The sequence below is a fragment of the Microtus pennsylvanicus genome, chromosome 16 (assembly GCF_037038515.1).
Source record: "Microtus pennsylvanicus isolate mMicPen1 chromosome 16, mMicPen1.hap1, whole genome shotgun sequence".
NCBI lineage: Eukaryota > Metazoa > Chordata > Mammalia > Rodentia > Cricetidae > Microtus > Microtus pennsylvanicus.
In genome coordinates, this window is record NC_134594.1 from 47,223,053 (window position 1) to 47,251,030 (window position 27,978).

Here is a 27,978-nt window from a genome sequence, read left to right on the forward strand (position 1 = left end):
CATACCTTAACTGCGGAAGCAGGGCAGTGCCCACAGCCATACCTTAACGGCTTTGTTGAACCTGGTACAGAAATCTCTGAAGATCTGGAAGCATTCATCCAGTTTCATTGTCTCTTTGTCTTCACAGAAAAAATCGATGAGAGTGTGAGCCTCGCCCTGCAGCTCCCGGTTCCAGAGTTCCAGCTCCGACAACTTTTCCACAGCAAACTGGAGAAAAAACAAACAGGGACCCATGTGGTAAACAGGGTCACCTGGGGTGGGCACGCTGTCGGGGTTCAATTTCAAGTCTCTGCAAAGGGAAGGCTGCGAAGGCCACTCAGAGCCAAAAGGAAAATGAGTCTGCCCAAAGCAAACCTCAAGAGAACAAGGTGACCTCCTGCCTGAGGCCTGGAAGCCACAAAAGGAACTGAAGAAGCCAGGAGTGCTCATACACACCTATAACCCCAGCATCTGGGAGACTGGGACTGGGGGATTAGGAGTTCAAAGCCCACTGGGTTACATAGCAAGACCCTTGTCTTCAAGTAAATATGAGAGCCTTAACCCATAGAACATCATTGACCAAAGCTCTCCTTTAAGAGCACTACAAGGAAAACAGCCTGCCGTCATTAAGAAATTCTGCTGTATTTGTTTTTCCTCCTCTTCTTTGGGCCAAGGTCTCAGAAGTTAGCTTGTCCTGACAAGCTGCCTGTATTATCTGGCTGAGAGAAGATCTATACCTAATTGCAAACAAACTCTACTGGGTTACTGTCCCCACTGACCAGGATGGAACCCTGGGATGCTACCAGAGACAGCTGTGCCCCACGCGCAGTAGGTTTGGGGTGTTTCAGAACTCCCCAGTTCTGATCGTCAGGTCCATTCCAATCCCTACGTTTCTGTTCGACTTTTCCTGACTCCTCTGGGATGTGTCAGTTTCCAAGGCCACCACAGATTGCAGTGATACTTAGACAAGTCGTGTTGAAGCCGGCCAGCAAGTCAGTGCTGGCAACGATAGAAGGTCTCACGTCCATCTAGAAAAGGGTTTGTGATGTCCAAGGGTCACAGGCACGTCTGCGCTATAATGAGGTAACAGAGTGGCGAGAGAAAGGGGACTGGATATTTGAGTTTCTGTGTGGAAGTCTGTTGTTGCCTTGTTTACTAGCCTTGGAAGGAAGGTAGGAAGCATGTTACCAAAGGACTCTTACGTTTGTATTTGAAGGACGTCTAACCACAAACAAGTTCTTGTGGAGTGAGGGGCTGGGCCTAAGGTGTGGGAAAGAAACAGGTTCCCCGCTTTGGAGGAGGGGAGATGCTGTCTGTGCACACTCAGCCAGCCACAGAGCAGAAATGGAAATTCCTGTCAGATGTGGCACCTCCCACCGGTCCGACCACTTTCCCCTTAGTAAGCCTTTGCTTAACCCAGATACGTTCTAGGGGTGGTGGGGGACAACTCTTCAGCAGAGTGAAACCAGAGACAATAACCGTCTGAGTCAGTGGCCCAAGGGAGTAAGAGCCTTCCTGATACATTCTTTTCACTGGAGAAAGCTAACTCTTAGCCTGTCATTCTGTATGGCAAAAAAACAAAAAACAAAACAAAACAAAAACAAAACAACAACAACAACAACAACAAACTCAGGCAAGAACAGCTCCCTCACTGTGGGAGAGCAGGCCTCCCGACACATCCTGTGACTTCTCTGCAGACGCCGTGGGATGGATGGATACCAGGACGGAAAAGCCTAACGGGACCCAAGTTGCCCTCGGCACCTGGGACAACCAAACGTTCTGAACGTCAGCCTGAAAAGAGCCACCGCGGAGTGTGACGTCATAAATTCCACAGCACTCTGCACAAAGCTGGAACAAGCTGTGCTAGCCAAGGAGACCACAGCCCAGCAGCCATGGGGCGAACCTGCACTTTCAGCACTGACTCGCTGGCCGGCTGTGGATCGAAGCCCCAGGCCCTTAAGTCCCACCCAAAGTGGAGTCAAAATGATGACATAAAGTTTCAAAAAAAGATGTGTTTATGTATCTTTCTGCTCAAAAGCCTTGCATGAGAGCTGGAAGGGCTTACCTAGCGTGTAAGCCCTGGGTTTCAATCCCTGCACATATGCACACACACAAACAAACAAACGCCATCGCCAAACAAATGAGAAAACCCACAAGACTTAAACAGCTCTGTGCTGCTCAAAGCAAAAGATGCGTGGTCTTTAGATTAGTGTCTGAGGTCGGAGTCAAGCCCCCTCCCAGAAGCCTCATCGCACTCCCCAGAAAATGCCCATCTGTGTAGCACCTTCTGTCTATACGGGTTATAAACAATGCTGAGGTAGGAGCTGTCACTTAAAGGTCCTGTCCTGGTCCAGCAGAAACAAGATTCTCCGCACTGTTAAAACAAACACTACCCCCCAAAAAAATGTTTAAAAAGCTAAAACAAGGTTGCCTCTGAATAGCAGCCCAGTGGTGAGTAGCAGGCAGCCGGGTCTTTATATAGAAGACTTCAATAATACATCTGGAGGAGTAACTCAGTTGAGGGTGTGTGCTTAGCTTGTACAAAGCCGTGGGGTCAATCCCCGGCACCTCCAGGACGAAAAGGTTTAGTATAAGATTGTAATACTTAAAGTAAGAACTGGACTGAAGAAAACAACCAGAATCTAAATTTCAATGTGTGGCGGTTCTTATTCCAGGATTCCTGCTCTGTTTTATGTCCCTGACCACGCTTATCACTGCTCTGTATTCGGAGATGGTGACAGCCCCTGCGTTGCTGCTGCGTGCCTCTCCTGGTCCAGCATCTGACTGCAGGCACAAGGCCTTGGGTTCCAAACCAGCGGAGACTTGGATGGCCTCACAGGCTCTTCTTGTCTTCTGCTGTGGCAGCTCTGCAGTGCATGGCTCAAGGGTCTCACAGGACGCTAGACGCAACAGGACCAGGAAGGAGGTATCACTTTGTTTTTTAAATGAGGCAGATAAAAGAAGTACGTCAGACTATGTGATTAGTGAGTCACCCTGAGCTGTCCCAAACAGATCCACTCTACTGGTTTTTGTTGATGTTATTTGGGGTGGCTCCCGACACACCCTGCGGGCTGATGTGTTTGGGTGCTGATGGGCACTGGAGCCGTGTGTGCCCTGATGCCGTCAGAGAAAAACACAACAGGTACAATCGGTCTCTCTCCTCTACAGACGCACACGAAGGAGCGTCAGTGTCAATGTTCTGTGGAACTCTCTCCAGTTATCCAAAAACATGCCGGCTACAGAGCCAAACCTCCAGCTGCCAGGCAGAAGCCCTTCTTAGAAGCAGATTCTGAGATGGTCATCACTGTCCTCTGCCACAAAAGGACAGAAAGATCCTTGTATTCACTTGCAGGGAAACCGTGATCCAGCACTTGCTGCCCCCGCCCCTACCAATCACACAGACCGGCCTGCCGGACCAGGAGAGGGATTGACCTGGAGGAAGTCTTCCATCTGCCGAGCCAGCTCCTGGTCCCTCTGGATGTTTTCCTGAAGCGATTTTGTCCTGGCAAAGAGGGAGTGTAGCTCCGTCTCAGTGACATCCAGAGATAACCTGAAGACAGAAGGGGAGAGTGGGCAGCTGGCACCAAGACACCGCGTGGTGTGTGGCTGTGCCAAAAAAGACCCATCTTTGGCCAGGCCTGGGACAGGGACGCTGCTGGGATCACATCTACTGTATTTAGATCCTGAGTGAATCACCCACCAAGACTTAAGGAGAGCAGGCTGCCAGCTAACCCGGCCCGCGGGACTGAGGGAGCTTTCCACACAGGTGGTCTCAGCACCACTGGGCAGCAAGCATGGAAACTAACCCCAGGGAGACTCGGAGCAGCCTGCTTTCCTCGTGGTGAGATGCTCTCATAGCGAGCCAGGCAAGGGAGGCCGACATCCGCAGGGAGCCAGATCCCACCTCGGAGAACTAAAACATGGCCAACCATGCTGCAAATCAGCTGGGCTGATTGCTGTGTGTTTGTTCTGGCTATTAAAGCAAGATCACTAAGACGGTTTTGTCACTAGGAAGGGGTACAGGTGAAACTCAAAATCCAGAGAATTTTGTACATTTGAATGCATCTGTGTTGCTATTATGAATTTTAGGGTTTTTGTTGTTGTTATTGTGCAAAAAAGTTTTCTACTTCTGCTGGTCTTTGGTAGTACACGAGTCTTAACCTAAGGACTAATTCTACTTCACTTGTGTTTGTCATTCTCCCTCCACTTCAGATAAACAAACCCGACTGGGAGAGTCTCCTTCACGACAAAAATGTCAAAAATGCTAACTCAGAAACATAACACTAATTTCCTTCATATATATGTAATATTTCTATAGTATTAATATAGCAAAAACATTTAAATATTAATTTCTTTTAGGAATTAAAAAAGTTTGTGTCTTATATCTGTGTTTTCTTGGAGCATCATCTGGGGATCAGTAAACACGAATTATGAAGCATTTAATCTTTGCACTGGTAATCCTCCTGTCTGGAAGACCTATTATCAGTGGCTGGATGTCAATAACAGTTAGATATGTCTAATGACAGCACTAGGAGCTGTGGTTTATGTCCTTATGTGTAGACGGTTCATGCTGTTGTGGCTGGCTATAGTCACGCAAATAGTAAGGACATTACATAGTCAGCCATGGTGTTATCTGCCTGTAATTCCAGATACTCAAGAAGCTGAGGCAGGAGGATCATTTCAGCCCAAGGATTCCAGTCCAACCCGGCAACATAGTAAGAGCTCATTTTTAAAAAGTATATAATATTAATTTGGTTGATACAAGCAGTGGCGAATTGAGCTACCTCATCAGAGGCAACTGTGGGCATGTCTTCCCAATTCTGCATGGAGTACTTCTCTGCTGGTGACCAGAACCCAGCCAGGCTAGCAGTATTTAAGGCCTAGATGGCAGAAGATGTGAAAAAACCAAGACTCTTTTCTTGAGGAACAATTAACTGCAGTGTTTACAGGAGGATGCATGGGCCTATTATAAGTTAAATAACAGAAAGGAGATGATAATACATACACAGAGATCATTGTTGCATTGAAGCATGCATCTATCTTAGGTTTAGAAGCAAATTAGAGTAATGTAATTAGGGCTTCATGTTTGGTAGATACTTTCTCTGTAAAGCTGAGTGACTAATTTAGAATCAGGTCCTTTCACGGGCCTTGGTGTGGTTCCAAACTCTTTGAATGCAATAGAAAATAAATGTACCATGTTCGAGTCCACAGGGAAATAGTGATGTTGGCCCTATAAGTCTGATCTAAACCAACTCCCAAGGTCGTAAGCTGTGCCCGCTCAACCTCTTGGGTGTGGGAGGGATTTGAAGTTCAGATCCCCGTTTTTTCCTTATACAGAATGGTGTTCTTTAGAATAGACTAAAATGGTTTCTTTTAGTCTAAAAATAACCATTAGTTTTTCAAAGCCTCCACATTTCAAAGGTGCACACACACTTGCAGCAAACACACGGAAAGGAAGAACAAGAGAAAAGATCTCAACAAGAGAAAACGTTTCAGAGTCCAGCCTGGAATCTGAGAGCACTCGGCCATTTTAATGGGAAGACGGGCAAGGAAGCCAAGCCGCTGTTTGTCCCTGTGCTCACCTCGACGTCTCCTGCACGTGCTGCAGCTTCTCAGAAAAGTGTAGAAGGATGGCATCTTGCTTCTGGGCTTCCTGGAACAAAGACAGATTCTAGTCTTCCTGGGAAGGAAGCCTCATTCCCTTAGAGCTTCAGGGAGCTAGCAAAACAACACTTAGTTTTCAGCTTGCTACACTGAGGGCAGTTCCCCGAGACATGGACTTTGACATTCTTTCTAAGATTTACCAGAACTGCCCTCCACTGTTCAGATACTTTTAACCTTCCCAAGACAAACGATCCCCACGTGAAATTCAACTCAAGTGCATTGAAACTCAATGGAATGAGGCAGCAGCTTAGCACCCATTGTTCCCCAGAGAACCCAATATACCCTGCCTAAATGGCAGGCATCTTGGTGAACGTGCTCCTTGATGAAGGTACGGGATGCTTCTGACTGTTAAACCAGTTTGCAAGCCAACTTTAATGAGAGGCATAGAAGCCCAGGCGGTATCTGGATTCTTCAGCTGTTTGCAGGCTGACTCGGGAGGGGTGAGTGGGAAGGAACCAGTTAGAGGATTCCTTCCTACAGGAGCAGGGCCCAAGCCACCTAGAGCCAAGGCCCACAGCTGTCAGAAGTGGGCTGGGTAACTAAACAGTCTCTCACTTCAGTGCTTTAAATACTGACTTTTCAGTCACGTACTGAAGACTAGAGGCTGGGCTGGGGAGACTGCTTGCCCAGCATGCTAAGACCCTGGTCTTCATCCCCAGACTCCAGAGAAAAGAAGCTACGGGCAGAGTGAGACTCCAGATCTTACAGTAGCAGACAGTACACTAAGGCACGGTTTCCAAGATACTGGTCACAAATCGGATTCATCTTTCATCAAGGTTTTCACACCTAGCCTTCTCCTCTCTACCCCTGTAGAGTATCCCTGCCAGCTTACACCAGACAGCTATGGCCAGGATGTCTCCTCGGACCTCGTTCTTGTTTTTCTCCAACCCAGCCTTCACCGTGTCTTATTTTCTTAAAACAAAAATCCTGGTCATGCTGTTACTGCGCTCACACTTCTGCCTGCTTCCCGTGACCTCTGACATTTGAATCCTTCCCTACGTTCTGAATCCAGCCTCACTGCCTCCCTTGTCCCGTCCCCTCCATAGCTCGAACTGGGGAATCCACAAAGCTTCTAGAGACAGAATCTTCTTTGTATATGTCTTGTCTTTTTCCTAATGGGGAAACCATCACTGTCTCCACTGGTGTGCACAGGGGTCTTCTGCTCTCCACTTACCTGAGCGACAAAATGCAGAAGATTCATCCCAGGCTTGTTTGCTCTTGTGTCCGCCAATTTGAGTAAAGAAGACAGTTTAAATCCTACAGCATTGCCAGCATACCCTCCCTAAAGAAGGCAAGGCAAGAGAAAGACATGTGTTGAGCCTTCAGACAGACAACCAAAATAGGCACACGTCTTGTTTTGGGCTCTACTTACGGCATTCATGATATTCCCGGCCTGGAGCACCAAGTGTAATATCGAATGTAGCTCCTCACACGACATCAGCTCTGTCAAAAGGAGCACACCACTGCGCCTTAGAAAGCCGTCCCATGCATAGAAGGCAGCTACCACAAGCAAGTTCCAGCGTGCCTGAAGCAAGCTCTGACCCCAAAGTAAACACACTTTTACTGCAGTCATGCCTGTGACAATAGACATATAATATGACCTATGTCATAGTGTTTAGCTGGGGACCAAACATGTAGGGCAGTTGAACACTACACAAAGCTGACAATTTTCAAGTCCCAGGAAGCAGAGCACCCCGAGGAAACACTGAGCCGTGGAGACTCCTCCCTGTCACCAGTTCATTCTTTGGCTTTTTTCTTCCTTCTGCTCACTGCCATTTAAGAGTGTCTTTACGAAACATGAAATCCAAGAGCCAGCAACATTTTGCTTAGCCAATGAGTTAGGAAAAGATAGAAAATAAACAAGCCGGGAGGTCATGTAAATAACTTGCAAACCACTAACCCTCAAGCCCCTGGTACCCAAAACATCTTTCCATCTTATTCAAAACACATTTCCTTCTGGATTGGCCGACGGCTATAAAAGGGAACTTAGGGTAACAGATTGGTAAACTAATTCTTTCTTTCAGTCACTTCCTTTAGCATATATATATATATATATATATATATATATATATATATATATTTCTGTTTTTTAAAATTCATTTTACATACTAACCACAGTTCCTCCCATTCTCCCCCTACCTCCTTCCCTGCCCCATCCACTCCTCAGAGAGGGTAAGGCCTCCCATGGGGAGTCAACTAAGCCTGGCCTATCTAGTTGAGGCAGGACCAAGCCTCCCCCACCTCCACCCACACCAAGGCTGAGCAAGGTATCCTACCAGTAAGCTAATTCTTTATTAACACAAAATCTCTTATGCATGTCTATAAAGAAACCCAACTAAAAGTACACATTTGGGAAGCTGAACCAAACAGCGCAGTTATTAAAGTGACAGCGCAGGTAATAAAATGTCACCTATGGTATTTGTAGGTCACTATTCTCCACTAAGTCTGGTATTACTTTCAAAACATTACATTTGGACCAGTGCCTGTATTTTGTTATCTAAGAAGGCCAGTTTGGGAAGGTTACTCAGATAAGAAACGTTTCCTCCATGCCCACGAATTTATATTGCTCAATACGAAAACAAGTGCTCCCAACGCTGTTTGAACCAGGAGCGCAGCCCTTCCACGGCTGCAACAGCAAACAGCCTCAGAATGGGAAGAACTGAAAGAGGCTTCCATACTGGAAAAGGAAAGAATTCCTTTTCTTATTCTTAGTGCCTCTCCAACACGAAGAAAATGTGGTGGGATGGAGGGAGGGCTTTCTCTCACCACGGGCAAGAGCAACTGAACAGAGCACCAAATAGGAGTAGACAGTTCCAGAAAAACCAGTAAAGAAGTAACTGGGAGGGAACCAAGCTGGGGAGCTGAAGACGGGAAGGTGGGTGGACCTGCCGGTGCCAGGGCGGTGAGTGCCAGGAGCTATAGCTGCCAGCCTACCCTCTCAAGATACACAAAAAGCCAGAGACAAAGGCCCCAGCCCCTCGGAGGCTGGGCAGGAAAAACTCAGCTGTTTTAGACGTAAAAGGATCAGCTGACCCATCTCAGCTGTGACAGATGTTCATGTGCTGGAGTCTAGGAGGGTGGTAGGTGGGAGAAGCCACGGAACAGAAACCTCAGGCTCCGTGGCAGGAAAAGGCACATTGTCTCAGCCTGGAAAGGTCTGCCCGCTTTGGGAAGACCACGGTCCAGGACACAGGGACTGTGCTTACGTGTATCACACATGTGTGCATGCTACATACTGTACCACACTCACCAGCATCACACTCCTCATACTATGTACCAAACTCCACACACGATATATTGTGCACACACACTACCTACTAAATACCACAAATGCCATAGCACCACACATAAGGCAAACATACGTTATACCATATGCACAACACACTATACTCCACACAGACCACACACACACACACACTCACACGGAACATGGAAAGCTAACCACGTTGAGAAGCAAGACAGGTTGCTACTTGTAATGTTTGCTCTGAAGCCTGAGATGAAAGAAACTTTCTTCCATGGAAAGATAATATGCAAATTGATGTTCATTACTTGAACTTCATCCCTCCTCATACCTTTTTCCCTTTCTAGGTGATCCAAAAATGGGATCATTCATTTCCAATTTCATCTGAATTTTTTATAAGAGACCAACAGCTCCCCACACTGATGAAAGCAGCCATGCATGGAAACACACCGCAAGTTACCTTGTGTGGCTGTTCTTAGGACCATTATGTCTTGGTACAGCGAGGAGCAAGAAGGCAAGAATTCCTTTTTTAGCACCATGGCTTCGATCCGAAGTGAATAGCTAAAAAGCAATAAGAAAATAAAAAGTTCAGTAAAACTGTAGCAGGCGTCAGTAACGACCCCGCTCCACAGAGGCAGCGGCCAGAGAAGCAGCCTTACTTTGGCACCTGAATCAAGCCGTACAGAAAGGAATCTGCCAGAGAAAGCTTGGACACATCGCCGTTAAATGTCTTTAACTTCTTAACCTAAAAGGCAAGAGAAAAGGGGAGAAGAGGGAAAAAAAAAATCATTGATCAAAATTTAAGATTAAAATTCATTTTAGGATCATTCTAAAAAAATTAATGTTTCAGTGCTAAATTCAAATTAATAAAATGTAGACCTAAGAAAAAAGAATTCACACCTACTACTGTATTATTTTTTCTTTGCTTGCTTGTTTATCCATCTTTGTATCTGGGGATGAGCCCAGGTCCTGAGCATCTAGCCACGCACTGTACCACTGAGTCTCAGGCCTAGCTCTACTGCGGGAGGGGTAAACGATGTGGCCGGGACTCAAGCTGAGAGAGAACCTGATGAACAGGTGGAGGGATTTCCTAAATTCTAAAGGCACACTAGTGACCTCCACACCAGGAGAATGGACATAGTCTGCAAGAACAGACCTGGGGCCCAGGCCGCCTTCCCTGGGGAAAGGGCAGGTAAAATCCCCAGCCAAATCCACGTTTTCTGGCCTTGGCCACTTTTTCTATAAAGTCTAAGAGAACCTTGGGCACCAGTGGGGAGAAAAAATAGGTTCTTTCTTGCTGTGGAATAAACTTTTGTATACTTTAAATATATATTGTTCTCACTGTTACTAAAGAACTGATTGGCCAATAGCTAGACAGGATTTTGGGGGCAGAAAGAATGCTGGGAAGAAGATAGGCAGAGTAAAAGAATTTTGAGGAGGGGGCTGGAGAAATGGCTCAGAGGTTAAGAACACTGATTACTCTGCCAGCGGTCTTAAGTTCAATTCCCAGCAAACATATGGTAGCTCACAAACATCTGTAATGAGATCTGGTATTGTCTCCTGGAAAGTATATATATAATAAGTAAACAAATTTTTTCTTAAAAAAAGAATTTCTAGGGGGCAAAGAGAGGAGGAGATGAACTTGCCGTACTGGGAAAATATACCAAGCCACGTGGCAGAGCATAGATAAGAAATACGCATTAATTTAAAATACAAGAGTTAGCTAGTAACAAGCCTAAGCTATTGACCAAACATTTATAATTAATAATAAGTCTCTGTGTGGTTATTTGGGAACTGGCTGGCAGGACAGAAAAGCCCTCTTACGTTTTCTCTCTCCATGGCTGAACTAAGTAAACCCATTTTTTTCTTTACTAATTTCTTTCAAAACAAGGCAGCAGGTTGTAGGTCTAAGTGACAATAACCATTGTTTTTTACTTGTTCTTTTTGTGTAGGGTTTTGCTCTTTAACCTGATCTCCAAGTCTTGCTCCTCCTGCCTCAACCTTCTGAACTTTAGGATTACGGACATGTGTCGTGTCACCTGGCTACTGTTTCCCCTGCCCCCATTGTTGGGATAGAGGTGTGAGAAGCATATGCTCCACCACTGGGCTACCTCAGCCTGGACTACACCATTGAAATGAGTACAGGTCGGCTCTCCAGCAGGAAATAGGGAAAAAAGCTTCTGCTAAGAAATGGATATTAAGATACCTGATTATGATGCAGCTAAGGTATAGAACTGACCTGGATGCTGATCAACAAACAGGCAAACAGATAAAGAAAATATGGAATTATAGTCAACAGTGCATCATTCAGGTACGAAAAGAGTGAAAGCCTGTCTTGCATAACAAAATGGATGGAACCACACGGCATTACAGTAAGCGGATACGCCAGACGTTGACAGACAAGTACTGCAGATTCTCTGACCTATGAAGAAGCTAAGAAATGTCTTGACTGTAGAACAGTGATGAGCAAGGCTGTCCAGGGGAAGGGAAAGATGGACAAAGGGATGCTGGATTTGATCAGCACACACTGCTGTGCACCTCACACAGACCCCATCAGTACACACAAGTAACACCCTTAGCCAAAAGTAAAATACCGAAAAATGATCTATCCAATGAAAAGACAGGTAAATAGTCTATACAGTATGAAGATCCCATTTCCACAAATCAAGAAGAAAAGATGTCTACCCCTCCCCCTACAGTAACCAGTCACTTTCCTTTTTACTTGCTCGTCATTCTAGTTATTTCCACTTATCTACACTGAACAGACTGCTATTAAAAAAAAAAACCAAGATGGATGAATGTTTTTAAACACACACGTATTCCCCTCCTGTGGTAGAGCTCTGACGTAGGTAGACAGAAGACAGACAAACAGTTGGTAGATGGACAAACAGCAAGCAGAGGCAGAGGCGAGACAAAGCTCAAAGTGCATCAGACAGAAAAATCCTGCCATCTTTACACAGAAAACTGGACCAAGCTGAGAGCAAAATCACTTCTAAGAGTCTTTCTCCTAGTCTGGTTGCAACTAACCCATGCTTACTACTAACTGGTGACCAGAAGTACTGACCAATTGTACACCTTCCTTAATGGAAAGGAATATCTTTCCTGGGTTCTCCACCCAGGGTCTTAAAAGGCTAAATACAAGGTCTACCATGGAGCCGCACTCCGGACCATGGAAGCCTCCTCTTCCACCCTCCCATGATGCCTGGCAACATGAGTTCAAGCCCTTGGAAGCAGTGCCAGCTGGAGCCTGTCCTCGTGGTACCCAGCAACCCAGGAGGCCCAGGATGAGTTCCAGGCCAGCTTAGGCTGCCTAGCAAGACCCTGCCCAGAAAACTCAGACAAAAAACCCCAAAAAGAACGATAAAGGAGAAAAAGTATAGAAAATTATAATTAAAAAATTAAAGGTTTTATTTTAAAAAACCCACTAGTGAACATATTTATATCAATTATGTGAAAATCTAAACTCTAACAGCACAGATTCACTCTCTAGAGTTAGGTGTCTCTCAAAGATGCTTCTCTGCTTCAGCCGCACTTCTGTAGTGCTGGGATGAACCCGGCCTCACGCTTGCTAAGCAAATACTCTACTATGAGGAGAACGCCAGCTACAACCGGATTGTTGGTTGTGTGTGTGTGTGTTGGTCAGGGCAGAAAACAACCTTTTCAAAAACTACATTTGACCCACTTGCTGAGAGCCGTAAAGTGATTTTACCATTTTTGTTTTTGTTTTGTTTTTTAAGCTCAGGACACTTCCGGTTTAGCTCACTTCTAATTAGTGCCTCACTTGTGAGCTGAGACAGCCCTAGGCTGCATTCTGATTCCTCCTGGAGGAGAGTTTAACAGTTCACTATATATGGGCAGGGGCAGAGTGAAGCCAAACCTTTTTAAAAACCCCATACTCACTACGTGCGAAGCTTAGAAAAACAACTGCACAGATTTCAGTCTGAAGCAGAAGAAGGGCTCATTCCCAGTAAACTAAGCACTTCTATTAGACATATGCTAAACTGGCTGAGCACGGATTAATCTCCTTCACTTACGCAGAAGGCCAAAAATGTTTATAGATCTTAAGGGACTGGAGATGGAAGACAAAAATGTAAATGCCATGTATATAGTTCTTCATTCTGGTTCCCAGCAAGCCTTGTATTCATTATGAGGGATTACCGCGCCTCCCCCGTGGCAGGGAAAGGAAGAGGCAAGGTGAGCAAACTGTAATTATTATGTAGTCTCATCATCATTATCAGAAATCACGCCTTCAACACTGCTAGGCATAATTTTGCTGGCTGAGCCAAGGGCCTCTCATTATGACCCCTGCTGTGCCCAGTTTCTGTCGGAAGAGCCAGAACATACTCCGGGGATTCACAAGGCCAAAGAAAGGGTGGCTTCCTCGTCCTGTCCCATTCCACTCCACAGCCTTGGAAAGTCAGGACTTCCCACAAACATGCCGCCTCCAGAGGAGCTGGGGCAGAGGGCACACTAGAGCCGCTCCAGCCTTCAGGAAGTGCTGGGTTCCTCCTTCAGCACAGTGGGACTGATCACCAGAGCATCAGCCCACAGCAGGAGCTGGGCCAGTCAGGCTGGGCAGAGGCTCTGGCCCCTTCTCATGCTCATCCCTGGCATGGGAGCCACTGGCAGACAATAGCACACGCAGAACTTTTATTCAGGGCCCGCCTCTTCCTCTGCAAGGGTAAACCACACACTGGAAGAGAGATGAACAAACGTGCCAGATCAAAGATAAAGTGAAGGGCAGAGAAAATTCCTGATGACAAATTAACCTTGGCTACGGTTGGGCTGTCAGCTGAGAAGGCAGGGACGGGGGAGAAACCGGCAGTTTCCGCTCAGGGTTTTCAGCAGGCTGATAAGGTTACGGGATGATAGCAGAGGTGGTGAAAAACCTGTGAGACCACGTGGTGTGAGGCGCAACGTTTTGACAACCTTTGCCCTTCCTTCCTTCAAGAAAGGTAACAACTGCTCAGGGCCAAAGAAAATTAGGGTTCAAGTCCACCTCTCTTGTATCACCCAGCCATCCAGAGACACCGTGTAACCTGCAGAGCCAATGCAATTGCAAATGAGGACTATCCCATACTGTTCCTGTAAAGAGGAAATAAGGAAGAGGCTACAGAATAATCATCTCTGTGATAGATGAGCTTTCTCTTTGTTCATCCCTGGACTGAGCCCTGGAAATGTAAATGGTAAGTTCTTTCCTGTGCTAAAAACGAGTACTGTGTTCTATCCCGGGCTAGTGGTCGCTATGCATGCACAAACATTGATAAATGCATTTCTGCCAAAGTTCCAAACCTTTCTCACTTAGCCCAGCTTCCTCCCTTACCTCATCCTCCTCATTCACCTCCACCAAAGACAACCAAGATGCTCCAGGGTCCTCACAAGTCTAGGCAGTACCACAGACCACAGAACATTCTCGAGGGAGCGTCTGCTCCTTCTGCAACCCCTTTGGCCAGCAGACACCCGGCAGTTCCAGGAGAGATGACCTGGCAGGGTGTTTCTGCTGAAGTCGAGTGTGAAGGGTGTGGAGACGCAGCCAAGAGGCAGTAATGTAAACAAAAAGTGTGCCAATATTGTCGCCACACATTTAGACTGAGGAAGACCCTGCACAGGAGACTGTGTGCTCTGGCCTGTGTCAGAGAGGTCCAAAGACATCTCAGGATTCTACTCCAGGCTTCTTTGCTTAGCTCACCAACTGGGGCAGAAGACCTGGGTGGCCTCGATGGCTCTCAGGTGCTTTTCCCTCAGTTGGCCCTGGACTGTCCTGTTCCAGTGACACCTCACAAAACTCAACAACAAAAAGACCCTTTAAACAGAGGCACTCAGACAGCTATTCACGCTTTCAAAAGACTGGACACAAAAAAATGCAGATATTAAGACAGCAGTTCATCACGGCATGAAGCTGGCAGCCTCCCTCAGGCCTCATGCCTGGCTCTCATTGACCGTGAGGAGCCTTCTGAGCCCTTCTGCACACACTGTCCAATTTGATATTCCCTTTCAAAAAAACGATGCGATCACTTAGTGAGCACTCAGAGAATACTAAGGCGGGTGAGGAAAGAGGCCATGCAGGAATACAGCTTCAAAAGCAAATCAGTCTTTCCCCGCCCCTTCGGTGCTGGAACTCAAATCCAGGACTACACACTCGGGAAGCATTTGAGTTGCATCCCTGGCTGAAAGCAAATAATCTTTTAAAGCGCAAATGAAACAGGCCCTACTCATCCTAGCAAAGACACTTAAATCCCCATCCTTTACACAGGAAGAAAGAGGAAGGACCATGGGTCCTTAAAACCCTTAGAGTACGTTAGTAAAAGTCATTAATTCATCTGGACTTAAGTAACTTACACTTCATTTGTAAACAAAAGCTGGGGCAGAGAGGGCATTCCATCATCAGACACACATGAATTAAACGAGAGCCTCCAGTTACCCGCTAATCCCACTATGAATTTAGAACCCGCCAACATAAACAACACAACTCTCTCTCCTCTCTCCTTTCCCTCCCTTTCTCTCTCTCCTCCCCCCCCCCTGTTATTAATGTCATTGAAGTCACCTTTTATAAATGATATCTGGGATGGGGGAGGGGTCGTATGAGGAGTCAACAGTATTGGAAGACAATTTATATATAAAAAACAAAACCCTTGTCCTCTTGATTTATTTTCTTGCAGAGGGAGGGATCAGGCTAGTGCCTCATACATTTGAGCCACACTTCCAGCCTTATCTGTTACTCACAAAATGTCTCCTTTTCCTTTTATTCACAGACATAAAATCTTTGGTAAAATTACATGCTGTTCTAGTTCAGCATTCACAAGCATATGGATTTGTGTAATTTCTTATTGAGACTTTCTTCAGACCTAAAGGTTGGTATCACCCCAATGTTGGATGGTTTTATAAAACCGCTATCCTAGGGCCTAGGGCCTAGGGCCAGCGCTTCGGCTCCGCGAACAATGGCTCTTTTCTCTAAGTCCAGTGTGTGAGCTGAATCTGGTGCTTGAGACCCACAGGAAGGAGAAAGGAAAGAACCAATGGCGCTGCCCACTGACGTCCACCAGGGGAGTGCCATGCCGTTCACTCACCCCGACACATACAATAACAATAAGTACATTTTTAAAAGTTTTAAATAGCTATTCTCTTTTCTCTTATGAAGCTCCTAACTACCCAGTAACCAACTAACCTGATCCAAACAGAATTAATCCCTTCCTATCACAGAGAACTTTCTGTGGCCACAGCATCTGCCCCTTCTAGTGCGTTACACAGACACACAGACACTCACCTACATTTACACTATCTTACAAGGCATAGGTATTATAACCTGGGTTCATGCTAGGCAAGGGTCAAATGTTAAGACGGTGGAAAAGAAACCTGAGATTTATTGAGCTCTCGTGTGCCAAGTAGCATGCTAGCTGCATCCACAGGGCTTACTCATCTTGGGAACCGATGAGGTAAGGGTCATTGTCCTCATTTACAGAGGAGGAATCTAAAGTTCACAGGTGTTCGGAACCTTGCCCGAGTTTTTCAGTTATGGGACAACGCCGTCTGAACAGACTGACTCCGTAGCCTGGCTCATTCTATTGGACTGGCCACGTTTTTCTTTTCTCTGTGTCTCCTCTGGTCCTGGAAGGACAGGGCTCTGAGTACAGGGGCCGCTCACACTCAGAAGAACAGGAAGCTTTACTCATCACTCTAAAGACCCAGAAGTCCAGGGGCCAAGTTCCTTACCTCCTCTGACTCCGGCAGAAACTTAAGCTTTTCTCGAAGCGTCTCTGACCCGTAATGCTCACTCTTCCCTTGGTGGATGTCTTCTACGATGGACTGAGGAGACCTTGGAAAGATAAAGAACTGCATTTGCTGGTGGGACACGAGCCTGTGGAAATTAAAGCAAGCATCCCTCTCCTCTCCTCTCCTCTCCTCTCCTCTCCTCTCCTCTCCTCTCCTCTCCTCTCCTCTCCTCTCCTCCCCTCCCCTCCCCTCCCCTCCCCTCCCCTCCCCTCCCCTCCCCTCCCCTCCCCTCCCCTTCTCTCTCTCTCTCTCTCTCTCTCTCTCTCTCTCTCTCTCTCTCTCTCTCTCTCGCTTCTTTTTGGTCCAGAGGCCCCACCAGCTCCACTACTGGAAACCACTCTAAGGTTTCTTCCTCCAGAAAACATCCCCAGGAATCCGGGGACTGACAGCAGCACCCGCCATGGGATCTTGGGGAAGATGGATGTAAACTTTGCCTGATGAGGGTTCGTGAAGTCCCGCCTCTCACTGAGGCACTATGGACAATTAATGGGTACCGGGGTGGGGGTCATTTTCCTCAGTGATATAGCCACCGATAAGCTGCCCACGTTCCTGTAAATAATCCCTCGCTCACGTAAACAACCATAATTAAACTCAGTAGGTTAAAAATAAAAGATCAAAGTCAAAGAGAACTTGTTGGGGAGAAGAGTTTAGGGGGTGGGGGAGGGTGATGAGAGAGGGTAATGGGGACGAAATGTCCTAAATTCTGTATATATGTATATGAAATTGCCAAAGAATTTAAAACACACACACACACTACTTTCTTGACATACAGGTCCTACATGGACATCACAGGGCATTTCTCCCTCACTTCAAGATTGTGAGATCACAGCAAAGGCCTAGATGCGTGATGGAGCCACGCATCTAGGAAGGACTTGGAGGAGTTTGGAATGCCCCTCGCTCAGATTCCAATCTGAACTTCAGCTCAGTCACACTCCCATGGTGTGGATATGACTAAAATTCCAGACGTGAGCAAAAGTCTTACTTTTTAAACTGCTTAAGAAATATCCCAATGTTCATACTTCGCTTCGCATCCAAGACGTTAACCTGGAAAGAAACAGATACATAAAACCCCTTAAATATAAATAAAAACAGCTGAGCGGAGGCGTGGCGGCGCATGCCTCTCATCCCAGCACCTGGAGGCAGAGCGGACCGATTTCTCAGTTCCAGGCTAGCCTGGTTTATATAGAGAGTTTAGAACAGCCAAGGCTTGTCTCAAAACACCAGAACAACTAAGTAAAAATGAAATAAAAACTGCTGGAAAAAACAAGAGAGTTAAAAAACCCATGTTGTGGGATATTTGTACACTGTGAGATATTGCCGTTAGATACCGACAATACAGTGCTGGGATTGGTTTAATAAAAAGCTGAACACTCCATAACTAGGCAGGAGGGATGGGCGGGACTTCCAGGAAGAAAGAGGAAGGAGGAGGAAATGATCGAAGCACGGAGAAGAAGCTGGCCAGGTGCATCATGAGCAGGACACACAGAAGGAGACAGAGGTAAAAGACACGTGGTAGAACATAGCTAAATAAAAATGCACGTTAATTTAAGTTATAAGGGCTGGTTAGGAACAAGCCTAAGCTGCAGGCCAAGCTTTCATAATTAATAAAAAGTCTCCATGCCATTATTTGGGAGTTGGCTGGCGGGACAGAGAAAGACCCATTACAAATCTCTTAAAGTATAATACTAATGTACAGGGAACAATTTCCGATATGTAAATCTGGTAATTAACACATGCTCTTAATATAGCTTTATGGATATTCTTTATCATCTCTCCACACTTTTATCAGAACGTTGTATTTCTTTCCTTAGCAGTAAGAATGACACACACCCGCTGTGTGTGGCGGCACACGCCTGCAGTCTGAGAGGAGGAGTTCAAGGCTAGCCTAAGCCACTAAGTGAGTCGGAGACACGCCTGGGCTACGTGACAGTCGATCTCAATTCTGCTCCCACAGCACCGTAAACAAACAAATTCCTTTCTGGACTGGGCGGTTCAGTGGTAGAGTAAATTATCCATCACATACAAGACCCTGGGTTCCAGCCCCCGAACAATACATAAGACATGTTTATTATACTAATATACACATTCAAATAGATAATATTTTTTAATTAAAACTTTTCTTTGACATATAGCCCATACTTAAAGGCCAAAGTAGATATATTAGCATAACAAGAATCATATGAGAGTTGAAAAGGCAAAATAAAGGAATGACTTTTGATTCACAGACTTAAATCATTCGTTCAGGAGAAAGTAAGGAAGTACCATAGCCACGGTGGTGCACACCTGTGATCCTAACTAAAAAGCTTGTTGCAGGAGCATTGTCAGAAGTTCAAGGCCAGTCAGAGATTGCCTCAAAAAAAAAAAAAGAAAGAAAGAAAAAAAGAAAGAAAGAAAGAAAGAAAGAAAGAAAGAAAGAAAGAAAGAAAGAAAAGTATCCTACATTTTGTTTGTTCGGAAGTTTAAAAATGTTATTTCACCAGGAAGCCTCAGACCTATACATTTATCTCCTCATTTTTCTGTCTCTGAGTTAGAAGGTATCATGTAAGATGCAGTTTTACTGTGTAGGCCAGGCTACTCACAAACCCCCAGCGATTCCCTGCTGGGGTTAAGCATGGGCACCGCCATGCCTGGCATTATGTGGCATCTTTTGATTTAGCGAATCCTGATATAATTATCCGGTTGTACCATCAAAACCCGGATTGGACTGTAACAAGTTTTAAGTGTTCAAAGAAGATCATATTAAACTATAGGTTACAACTTCTGGAGGCCTGCTGGGAAGAGATCTTTACCTCTGGAAGTGAATGCCCAGAGAGGAGGATGGAAGATAGGCTAACACTACTGCCATCTTTCCCTATGTCTTTTGGTAAAGGGGGGTGGGGCTAGAAGAAATAGACACAAATGGAGATTCATTGTGAACAAAGGAGAATCAGGCTTCAGACCAGATTCTGCATCTCGGGGTGGCTTCAAGTTTGTAAGCCACAAGCAAGACCGTTAATGTCACTTCCTGGCCATCAGGTTAAAATTTTACCAAGTATGGCTGCCTCCTTTTGAAGACTAATCTTGAACAATCTCATTACTTACTAACCTATGGGTTTATCTGATGTTAACACAATCACCTGCCAGCCATAAAATAAGCTTCCAAGCTGAGAGGGTGCCCTCCTTATTGGAATTCTACCCCGGGGACTGCGGTTCAAGTTCAACGCGAAGGAGGAGAAGGAAAGGGGCAGAAAGCCCGAGAAACCCAACACTCTAGGGAGGAAAGGTTCTGCTGGAATGAGAAGCCTCAATTTATTAAGACAGAAAACTGCTCATTAAAACTTGTAAATTAAAAAGCCACAAGTACGGACATGTACACCGAGGAGTTGTGTTTGCCTCTACCTAGAATGGAAACAAACCTGCTGTCTAATTCTCTCACTAAATTGCCACCTCTTGCTGTGTTTGACCCCGGACTGTGGCATCCTTCCTCCCCCTGCACTTCCAGCTCCACCCTCATCCTGTTCGCCCTTCCACCCTCCGGGGCTCTGGATACTTGGCGTCCATCCAGAGCCACTGCGGCTGGAAAGGCAAGGGGAGAAATTACTCTTATTATCCCTGTTTGACAGATAAGGAAACCACCTCAGAGATGTCATTTGTGGCTTTCCCAAAGCAGAGCGGGGACAGAATGTTAGCCTGCTTCTCTCTGATTCCTCTCCCTTTCTGGTTCCTGTGAGTTTAGCACTGGTGGGTCTCAATAAATGTAGTCCCCCTGGCACACTAAGGTGGGGCAGTCCCTCCAGAAATGAGGACAGGTCTGTGAAAAGCAGCCAGTCACAGTCTGGCCAAGTCTAGGGGCACCCCTAGAGTTGTTAGTGTGGGATGTCCGGTGACATCATGTTCTCACCATGCAGATGAGCTTCCAGGAGCCTAAGCCACCCCAGGGAGGCAGCCAATACGCTCAAGTCAAGGGCAGCTGGAGCCTGTAGGAGATGTCCCCACAGTCCAAGCAGTTTCTGAAATTGGTCACAGTCAGCCAGTCGCTAAGGAAAAGCCTGAGCTGGCCATGGCTGATCAGCTTACGGAGAAAACAAAGGCCAGCACTTCACCCAAACAAGGAACAAGAGACAAGCGATAGCACTTCAGGGCAGCGCCTGTGCTCAGGCACCCGGGGCTTCACCTAGTGCCTGATTCTGCTGCCTTATCAAAGGGGATCCTTAGAACAGTTATAAAGGTGTTTGTTAAAGCCCTTCAAAGAGGGTTATCACGGCCCATGTAAGGAGCTTATCTCACTTCCCAAACGCTGGCTGCCACAAAGCTAGTGTTTCAGCTGCAGAGCCCTTGAGGACTGGGCTGAAGCCACACACAGTGGCACTTGAAAGGGAGCCCAGCCAGCTGTAAAAGTTAAGTCAGAGGGGACAGGCTGCAGAAGCTGGGGATGTGCCAAGCCAGCCACGAAGGCACTGTCACCTCTCCCTCCCACCTGGATGTGACACCAGCCCCCTCTCCTCTCTCAGACAGGCATAGAACCCAAAGCCTGACATACCCTGCAAGAAAAGGGCCCTGCCATGATGCTGAACCCCCAGCCCACCGTTCCCATGCTTTTTCTAAGCATCAGTCATTACAAAGCCCCACCTCCCGTATCCTTTACAGGAAGGAGAAACTGTTTAAGTTGTAGGAAACTGTGTATAATATTTAGCATCATGACCATTTCTAGGTGTACGACTCAGTAGCACTGCGTGTACCCACGTGATAGCTATGATACCACCCAGCTTCAGAGTGTTCACATCTTGCAAGAATGAAGCCCTGAACCCATTAAACAGTAGCTGTCTGTTCCCACACCTTGCCCTAGTCAATGACCCTGGATGGTACTTTCTATTGCCATGAGTTTTTGCATCCCTTTTTTCTACCGTGTGTGTGTGTGTGTGTGTGTGTGTGTGTGTGTGTGTGTGTGTGTGTGCGCGTGCGTGTGTGTGTACATTGGTCTGTGTAGGCCAGAAAACAACCACCTGAGTCAGCCTTAGGAACACGGTTCGCCTCCTTTGAGACAGGGCCTATCATTGGCCTAGAGCTCACCAGTCAGGCTAGACTGGACAGGGTCAGTGAGCCCACGTGTGAGGATTACCGGCATGAACCTCCACACTCAGCATTTTCATGGGGTCCCAGGGATTGAACTCAGATCCTTGTGCTCTGGAGGCAAGCACTTTACTGACTGGCCTACCTCTGTAGCCCTTCAGGTTCCTCTTCTAGGCAGAATTAGAATTCCCATGGGTGGTGGGCTTATGTCAGTTAGCAAGTTTTCAAGGTGGAAGAACAAAACGTTCAGTCACTTGGCATGTTGCTCCCTTGGTGGTGTGTGTTCCCCTGGTGGCGTGTTTCCCTGGTGGTATGCTTCCTTGGTAGTGTTTCCTTGGTGGAGTGTTCCCTTGGTAGTGTGTTTCCTTGGTGGTGTGCTTTCTTGGTGTATGTTCCCTTGGTGGTGTGTTCCCTTGGTGGTGTGTTCCCCTGGTGGTGTGTTTCCTTGGTGGTATGTTTCCTTGGTAGTCTGTTCCCTTGGTGGTGTGTTTCCCTGGTAGTGTGTTTAGGTTTTGTGGTTTGGGTTTTTGGTTTCCTGGTGCTGGTGGTGAATCCTGGCCTTAGCATTGCTAAGTAAGATCTTCACCCTCGAGCCAAATCTCAACCTTTTAAACCGATTTCATTTCACCATATGACAGGGGGTATCCTTATATATACCAGTCACCTAAAATGGAGGCTAAAAACCTGAAAAGCAAATAGATTGCATTGCATATATATTGTTTCAATCTATACGCTCTATTTCATTCTACAGGTCTTGAGTCTGAGCACTTCCCAGAATCTCAGAACACACTAGGAATGTAGTCATGACTCCAGGAGAATGACCGGTTCTCAAACGAGGGCGTGGGAGGATGAAGCAGCATTGCTCACGGATCTGGAAAGAGCCATCACCCTGGCAGCCTCCCTCCCTGCTCCTGACTCCTCCCTTCCCTCTTCTCTCACTTCATCTACACTGTGTCAGCATTCTGACTGGTCCTCCCTAGGACAGCGGACCCTTCCCCGCGCTGGGTCATTCTGTTTGTTTGAGTCTCCATTGGTTTTCTTTAAAGTTCACTGACTTGATAAACCTTAGTGTTATCCGTAAGCATCACTCTAGGGGGTTAAAGAAATGGCTCTGTACTTAAGAGCACTTACTGCTCTAGCAGAGGACCCAGGTTCAGTTCCCAGCACCCACATGGCAGCTCCCAAGCCACCTGTAACTCCAGTTCCAGGGATCTGATGCCCTCTCCTGACCTCTGAGTTTTCCTGAATGTATGTGGTGCATGCCCAGACAAGCAAACACATGAGTGAATAAATAAACAACAAAAATAAAGTATTTTTTTTTAAAAAAGAACTGCTCAGATTGCAAAGGGAGATAAAAACCCAAGTAACAGCTGCGTTTGAGAGACAAAGACTCAACTAACCCCAGTACTGAGAACTCAGGACATCAGCAACTGACGGACAGGAACTTGGCTCCTTCTCATGGATGGCATCAGTGAGCTGTGAATTGAAGTCTGAGCTGAACCTTTTATTAGGAGACCCGTATATATCAGTGTATCTCCAATTGCTTTATTATAGCTTAATTACCATGACACCATCACATCTGTGATCTCCCAAGTTAATTTTTAGTAACAAGCATATGAGGATGGTAGCATTTCATAACCTTCTGCCCCCAGTTTACTATTTTAAGTGCTGTGCCTTCTATGCCTGCCATTCCCAGACCAACATCTTCCCTACCCTCCAGCGAATTCTTCGTCCTCTGGGGCAAAATGGAAATTTCTAGTAATGCTCTTGTGAGCCCTTTAAAATGAAAGCCAATCATATACTACCAGGCCACTTCTATGTGAGGTTATGATACGACAAGGGACCCAACCTGCTCCTCCGCACGTCTGAACCTCCAGAATTATGGCCTGTTATAATGTGCTAGTGTCCCGTGTCTGGGCTTGGAAGCAGGCCTCCGAGGAACACACCACTCAGCATGTTCTCCAGGGCACCCGGACAGAGGGTGAGGACTATTGCTTTTGACCCTGGACTCCACTCACGGCAGGGTGAGCTGGAAGATTTATGGCTGATCTTTGTCAGAGAGTAGCCCAGCTGAACTACAGCTTCTATAGGAGATGTACCCATCAGAAAAGGAAATGGCACACACCAGCTCATTTTCAGTCATGCTGACTGTAATGTAAGATATTGGAAATAACCCCCAGTGGTCTCTTCGGTGGCAATGTCAACTAGCACGAGCTGACTATGGCACTTGGCTATGATAGCTTTTTAATACGCTGTCCCTTACGGTCAGACCCACAAGTGTTTAAAACACCATCTCTGCACCCCACGCTCACAGCAGCCACATTCACAAACAGCGGAAACAACACAGCTCTCCAAGGATGGAGGGATTTATAACCGAATGTGGTATAAGCCTACGGTGTAATTATCGGGTGGACTTGATGGTGTCAGGCACATGCCGCAGCTTAGGTGAACCTTGGGGACATCAGGTTAAGGGCGATCAATCAGCCATGAAAAGACAAAATGCTACACGGATCTACTTCTGTGGGGTACCTGGAGTAATAAAACTCACAGAGACAAGAAGAAAAATGGAGCTGCCAGGGGCCAGGGTTGCGGGGGGGATGAGAAGCCCTTGTTAAACGGGTATGCAGCTCAGGTTTGTAGGGTGGGCAGGTTTGGGAAATGAATGGTGGGGTCTTCACCACATTATGGATGCACTTGATATCCATTCAACTAATAGGTCAGGTAGTGAACTGTATATGTAATTTACAATGAAATATATACTTTTAGGGCTGAGGGTTCAGCTCAATATTAGAATAACTGCCTCACATACGCAATGCTCTGGATCCCGTTCTCGGCATCTAAACACTAACAACAAAATCGGGTTGAGAGACAGCTCAGGGATTAAGGGCACTTGCTGCTCATATAGAGGACCCGGGTTTGGTGAGCGCACACAGCAGCTCACAATCATCTCTTAACTCAGTTAATTTCAATGCCTTCTCCCAAGGGCACTGGATACACATGGTACATGGACGGACGCACAAAACTCTCATACACATGAAAATCCAATGAATAAAGCTTTTACAAAATAAAATAATTCTTTAGCTCTAGAGAGATAGCTCAGTGGGTAAAGTGTTTGTCAGATAAGCCTGATGACCTCCCAGTATCCATCCTTTGCACAGGTTCCTCAGAACACACACACACTCACTCATTCACACACACAAACACACACACACAAACACTCACACACACAAAAACACTCACACACAAACACTCACACATACAAAAACACTCACACACACACAAACACTCTCACACACTCACTCATACTCACTCACATTCACACACACAACTCACACATTCACATACATACTCACACAATCACTCAGACACACACACACTCACTCACACACTCACAGATACACTCACTCACAGACACACTCACTCACACACACACTCTCACACACACAACTCACACATTCACACACATACTCACACAATCACTCAGACACACACACACACACACACGCGCGCACACACACACACACACACACACACACACACACACACCACACACACACACACAAATCTGTTCCGCAGTAGCACAGGTTTCCAGTCCCAGCACTCCTGTGTAAAGGTGGGAAGCAGAGACGGGGCAGTCTCTGGAAGCTCATGGGCCAGCTGTCCCGTATTGAGCTGTGGCGAACAAGAGAGCCCCTGCCTCAAAGGGTCAACGGAGAAGTCCGATCTCCACCCACGCACCACGGCATGCCAGCGCTCCTCAATGCAAATGATAGGCAAACGCACACAATTTAAAAATAACTCCTGCAAAAAGGAAGTTAAAGAAAAAACACACACGCCTGTGGTGGAGGCTGTGGTGGCGGAAGAGGGTGGACAGAAGGACATGGGCTCCTGACCTTTGCCTCTGGCTTGGAAGCGGACAGCTCTGTTTGTGTCATGACTATTACGATTCGCATGGCTTGCCCGTTCCCCCTCTCAGGGGCTCCACCCTGCTCTTGGCCTCTCGGGTGGACAGCAGTAAGCTGCCCTTAACACCCTGAAATTGCCCCAGTTCCTCTCAGCTGAGGGCTGCCTCCCCAGGGGCACACCAAGCTGAACCCCTTCTGCTCCAGGTGTTTCTCTGGGACATACGCCCCAAGTCCACACACACACACACACACACACACACACACACACACGTCCAGTCACCTCAGTGGGGAGAACTGGGAGACAAGGGTGAGACGTGACCGGCTGTGCAATCAGGAACCTCTGCTGGAGTGGGGCCAAGGCCGGGGCACTAAGGAAATGACTTTTGAGTCCCTTCTGCTACTGAAAGGGCAGCTGACCAATGGAAGGACAGACAGAAAAGCTTGTGATTGGTACTGGCGACACCACGGCCTCTGGTGACCCACTTGTCCAATGCACTTCATAGTTTATGAGACACAATAATCCTGGTCCCTGGGCTCCCTGTATCTGATAAGAATGCTCGCAGCAACTTCAGGGGGATCATACAACCAGCTTAAAAGACACTCAGGACCTGGTGGAGGGAGTTAACATGTTCCTAAGCCAGGAAGGGAAAGAGGTCAGCAGTGTTGGCTCAAGAACTCAATAATGCAGGGAGTGATGCTTTGCCCCAGGCCCCTCCCACTTTCTTATCTAGGCGGCTCCATCGATGACCTATTTTCTCTGCTCCTTTACAACACATTTAAAGCAAGGGACTTATATTTAGTTGTATATGTGTTTGGTAACCTAACGGCTGTTTCCCCCTTCACAATAACACATTTAGTGTTAACTGAAAACATACTTCATTAAAAAAAAAAATCTGTCTCAAAATAGCTTGAAGCTTGGCTCTTTAGAAACCCGTCTCCACAAAGGCCATAACTGAATTCGGAGATCTGAGACAGGGAGGCCATCTCCGAACACATTGCTGAGGGCACACAGATGGGAAGGAAGGACTCCCAAGGCCGCTTATCACAGGGCATTTGACCCCGGATGGCCCCAGCTCATCCCAGAGAGCTGAGCTCCGGCAGCTCAGCCTTCCACCCCAGGGGAGACCCCAAACTCTAGGCTCCAGCTGAACGTCTCTCCCAGAGAAAACTGCACCACGTTCGCTAGCAACAGGGTGGTGCTGCGAGGCCAGAGCCCAGCAGCCCAACACATGTGTTCTCTCTATGAGGTCACAGTCCATGGGGATGCCTGGGAGGATCCCACGCATGTGCACTCCCTACACTTTCCTGCAGTTTCCAGTGCATCTCGCTCGCATGCTCTCAGGGAGAGATTATCGGAAACACGCAACTCCAACACAGAGCAACTCCAACACAGAGCAACTCCAACACAGAGCAGCAAGGCCCCTGCCCCCTCCCATCCTCCCATTCTCTCACCTCTTCCCGGGCATCCCTGAAGGATGAATTCAAAGATCCTCCTCTCCTGGGGAGAGAAGCCTTGGAGGTGTCTTCTTGCTGCCCGAAAAGCTCCTCGATGGTCTTCTTGTCGATCTGGTACTGGCGCTGCTGCTTGGCTGCTAAGGTCCAGATGTTGGTCTTGCCACGCACTTGCTCTTCTGGAATGGTTTTCCAGAAAAAGCTTCGCATCCGTTTCTTCTTACCCAGGGAGCTGTAGCCATTCACGTGAGCAACCGGGGGTAGTCCGGGAGGAGGAGGAGGAGGGATGAGAGGTCCCCCAGGAAGTGGGGGTGGAAGAGGAGGAGGTGGGGAGGGGGAGAAGCCCTCCCCTGAATGTGGGCAAGGTGGAGGTGGAGGCGGTGGAGGAGGAGGTGGAGGAGACGCAGAGGGTGATGTCTGCCCAGTCATGAATGCAGCTGCCGTGGCAAGAGTCCCATTTTCTTTATCGTTGGCCAGGGAGACACAATTCATAACATGCATAGTACTGTTGCCTTCTAAGGAGCTAATTCCTTGACCTTGGAGAAGCAGACTCAAACATCAAACTTGGGTTGTACTTCTGGGCCCATGAGTCTGCTGCCAAAAGAGAGGGCAATTGTGCCTCATGTCAGCTTCCAGACCTGGGAAGACGGAGCAAATTCAAAGTCAGTGCTGGCAATGGCTTTCTCGCTAGCTTTTTCCCTTCAGGGACCAGGATCGGTGGCCCACATGGGTAGATCTTCAGGTCAAGAGAATATCTCAAGGCACACTGGAACAAACTTGTATTTTTCTAAGTCCAAACCACATTTTGTTTGCTACTCGGAAAAACTGCCAAGGAATCAGCAATAAAACCAATTTGGAAATCTCCCATTAATCAATGAAGCATGTACGTAACAGTGCCTGCCATACGATCAGGAGTAT

The 27,978-nt window shown here is 47.0% G+C and overlaps 2 protein-coding genes across 2 annotated transcripts in view; both read right to left on the minus strand.

Moving 5' to 3' along the window:
• Positions 1-27,978, minus strand: part of Trim2 (tripartite motif containing 2) — a 265,724-nt gene that overhangs the window by 232,659 nt on the left and 5,087 nt on the right. The window lies entirely within an intron of this gene.
• The window catches only part of Fhdc1 (FH2 domain containing 1), a 38,152-nt gene that overhangs the window by 4,782 nt on the left and 5,392 nt on the right, over positions 1-27,978 (minus strand). The window contains exons 2-11 of the mRNA XM_075950760.1: positions 27,061-27,698; positions 17,637-17,698; positions 16,595-16,697; positions 9,544-9,629; positions 9,345-9,445; positions 7,016-7,086; positions 6,818-6,925; positions 5,562-5,632; positions 3,412-3,529; positions 43-207 (exon numbers count right to left, since the gene is read on the minus strand). Of these exons, the coding sequence (XP_075806875.1) occupies positions 43-207; positions 3,412-3,529; positions 5,562-5,632; positions 6,818-6,925; positions 7,016-7,086; positions 9,345-9,445; positions 9,544-9,629; positions 16,595-16,697; positions 17,637-17,698; positions 27,061-27,561 (1,386 nt within the window). The 5' untranslated portion in view covers positions 27,562-27,698. The remainder of the gene's footprint in view (positions 1-42; positions 208-3,411; positions 3,530-5,561; positions 5,633-6,817; positions 6,926-7,015; positions 7,087-9,344; positions 9,446-9,543; positions 9,630-16,594; positions 16,698-17,636; positions 17,699-27,060; positions 27,699-27,978) is intronic.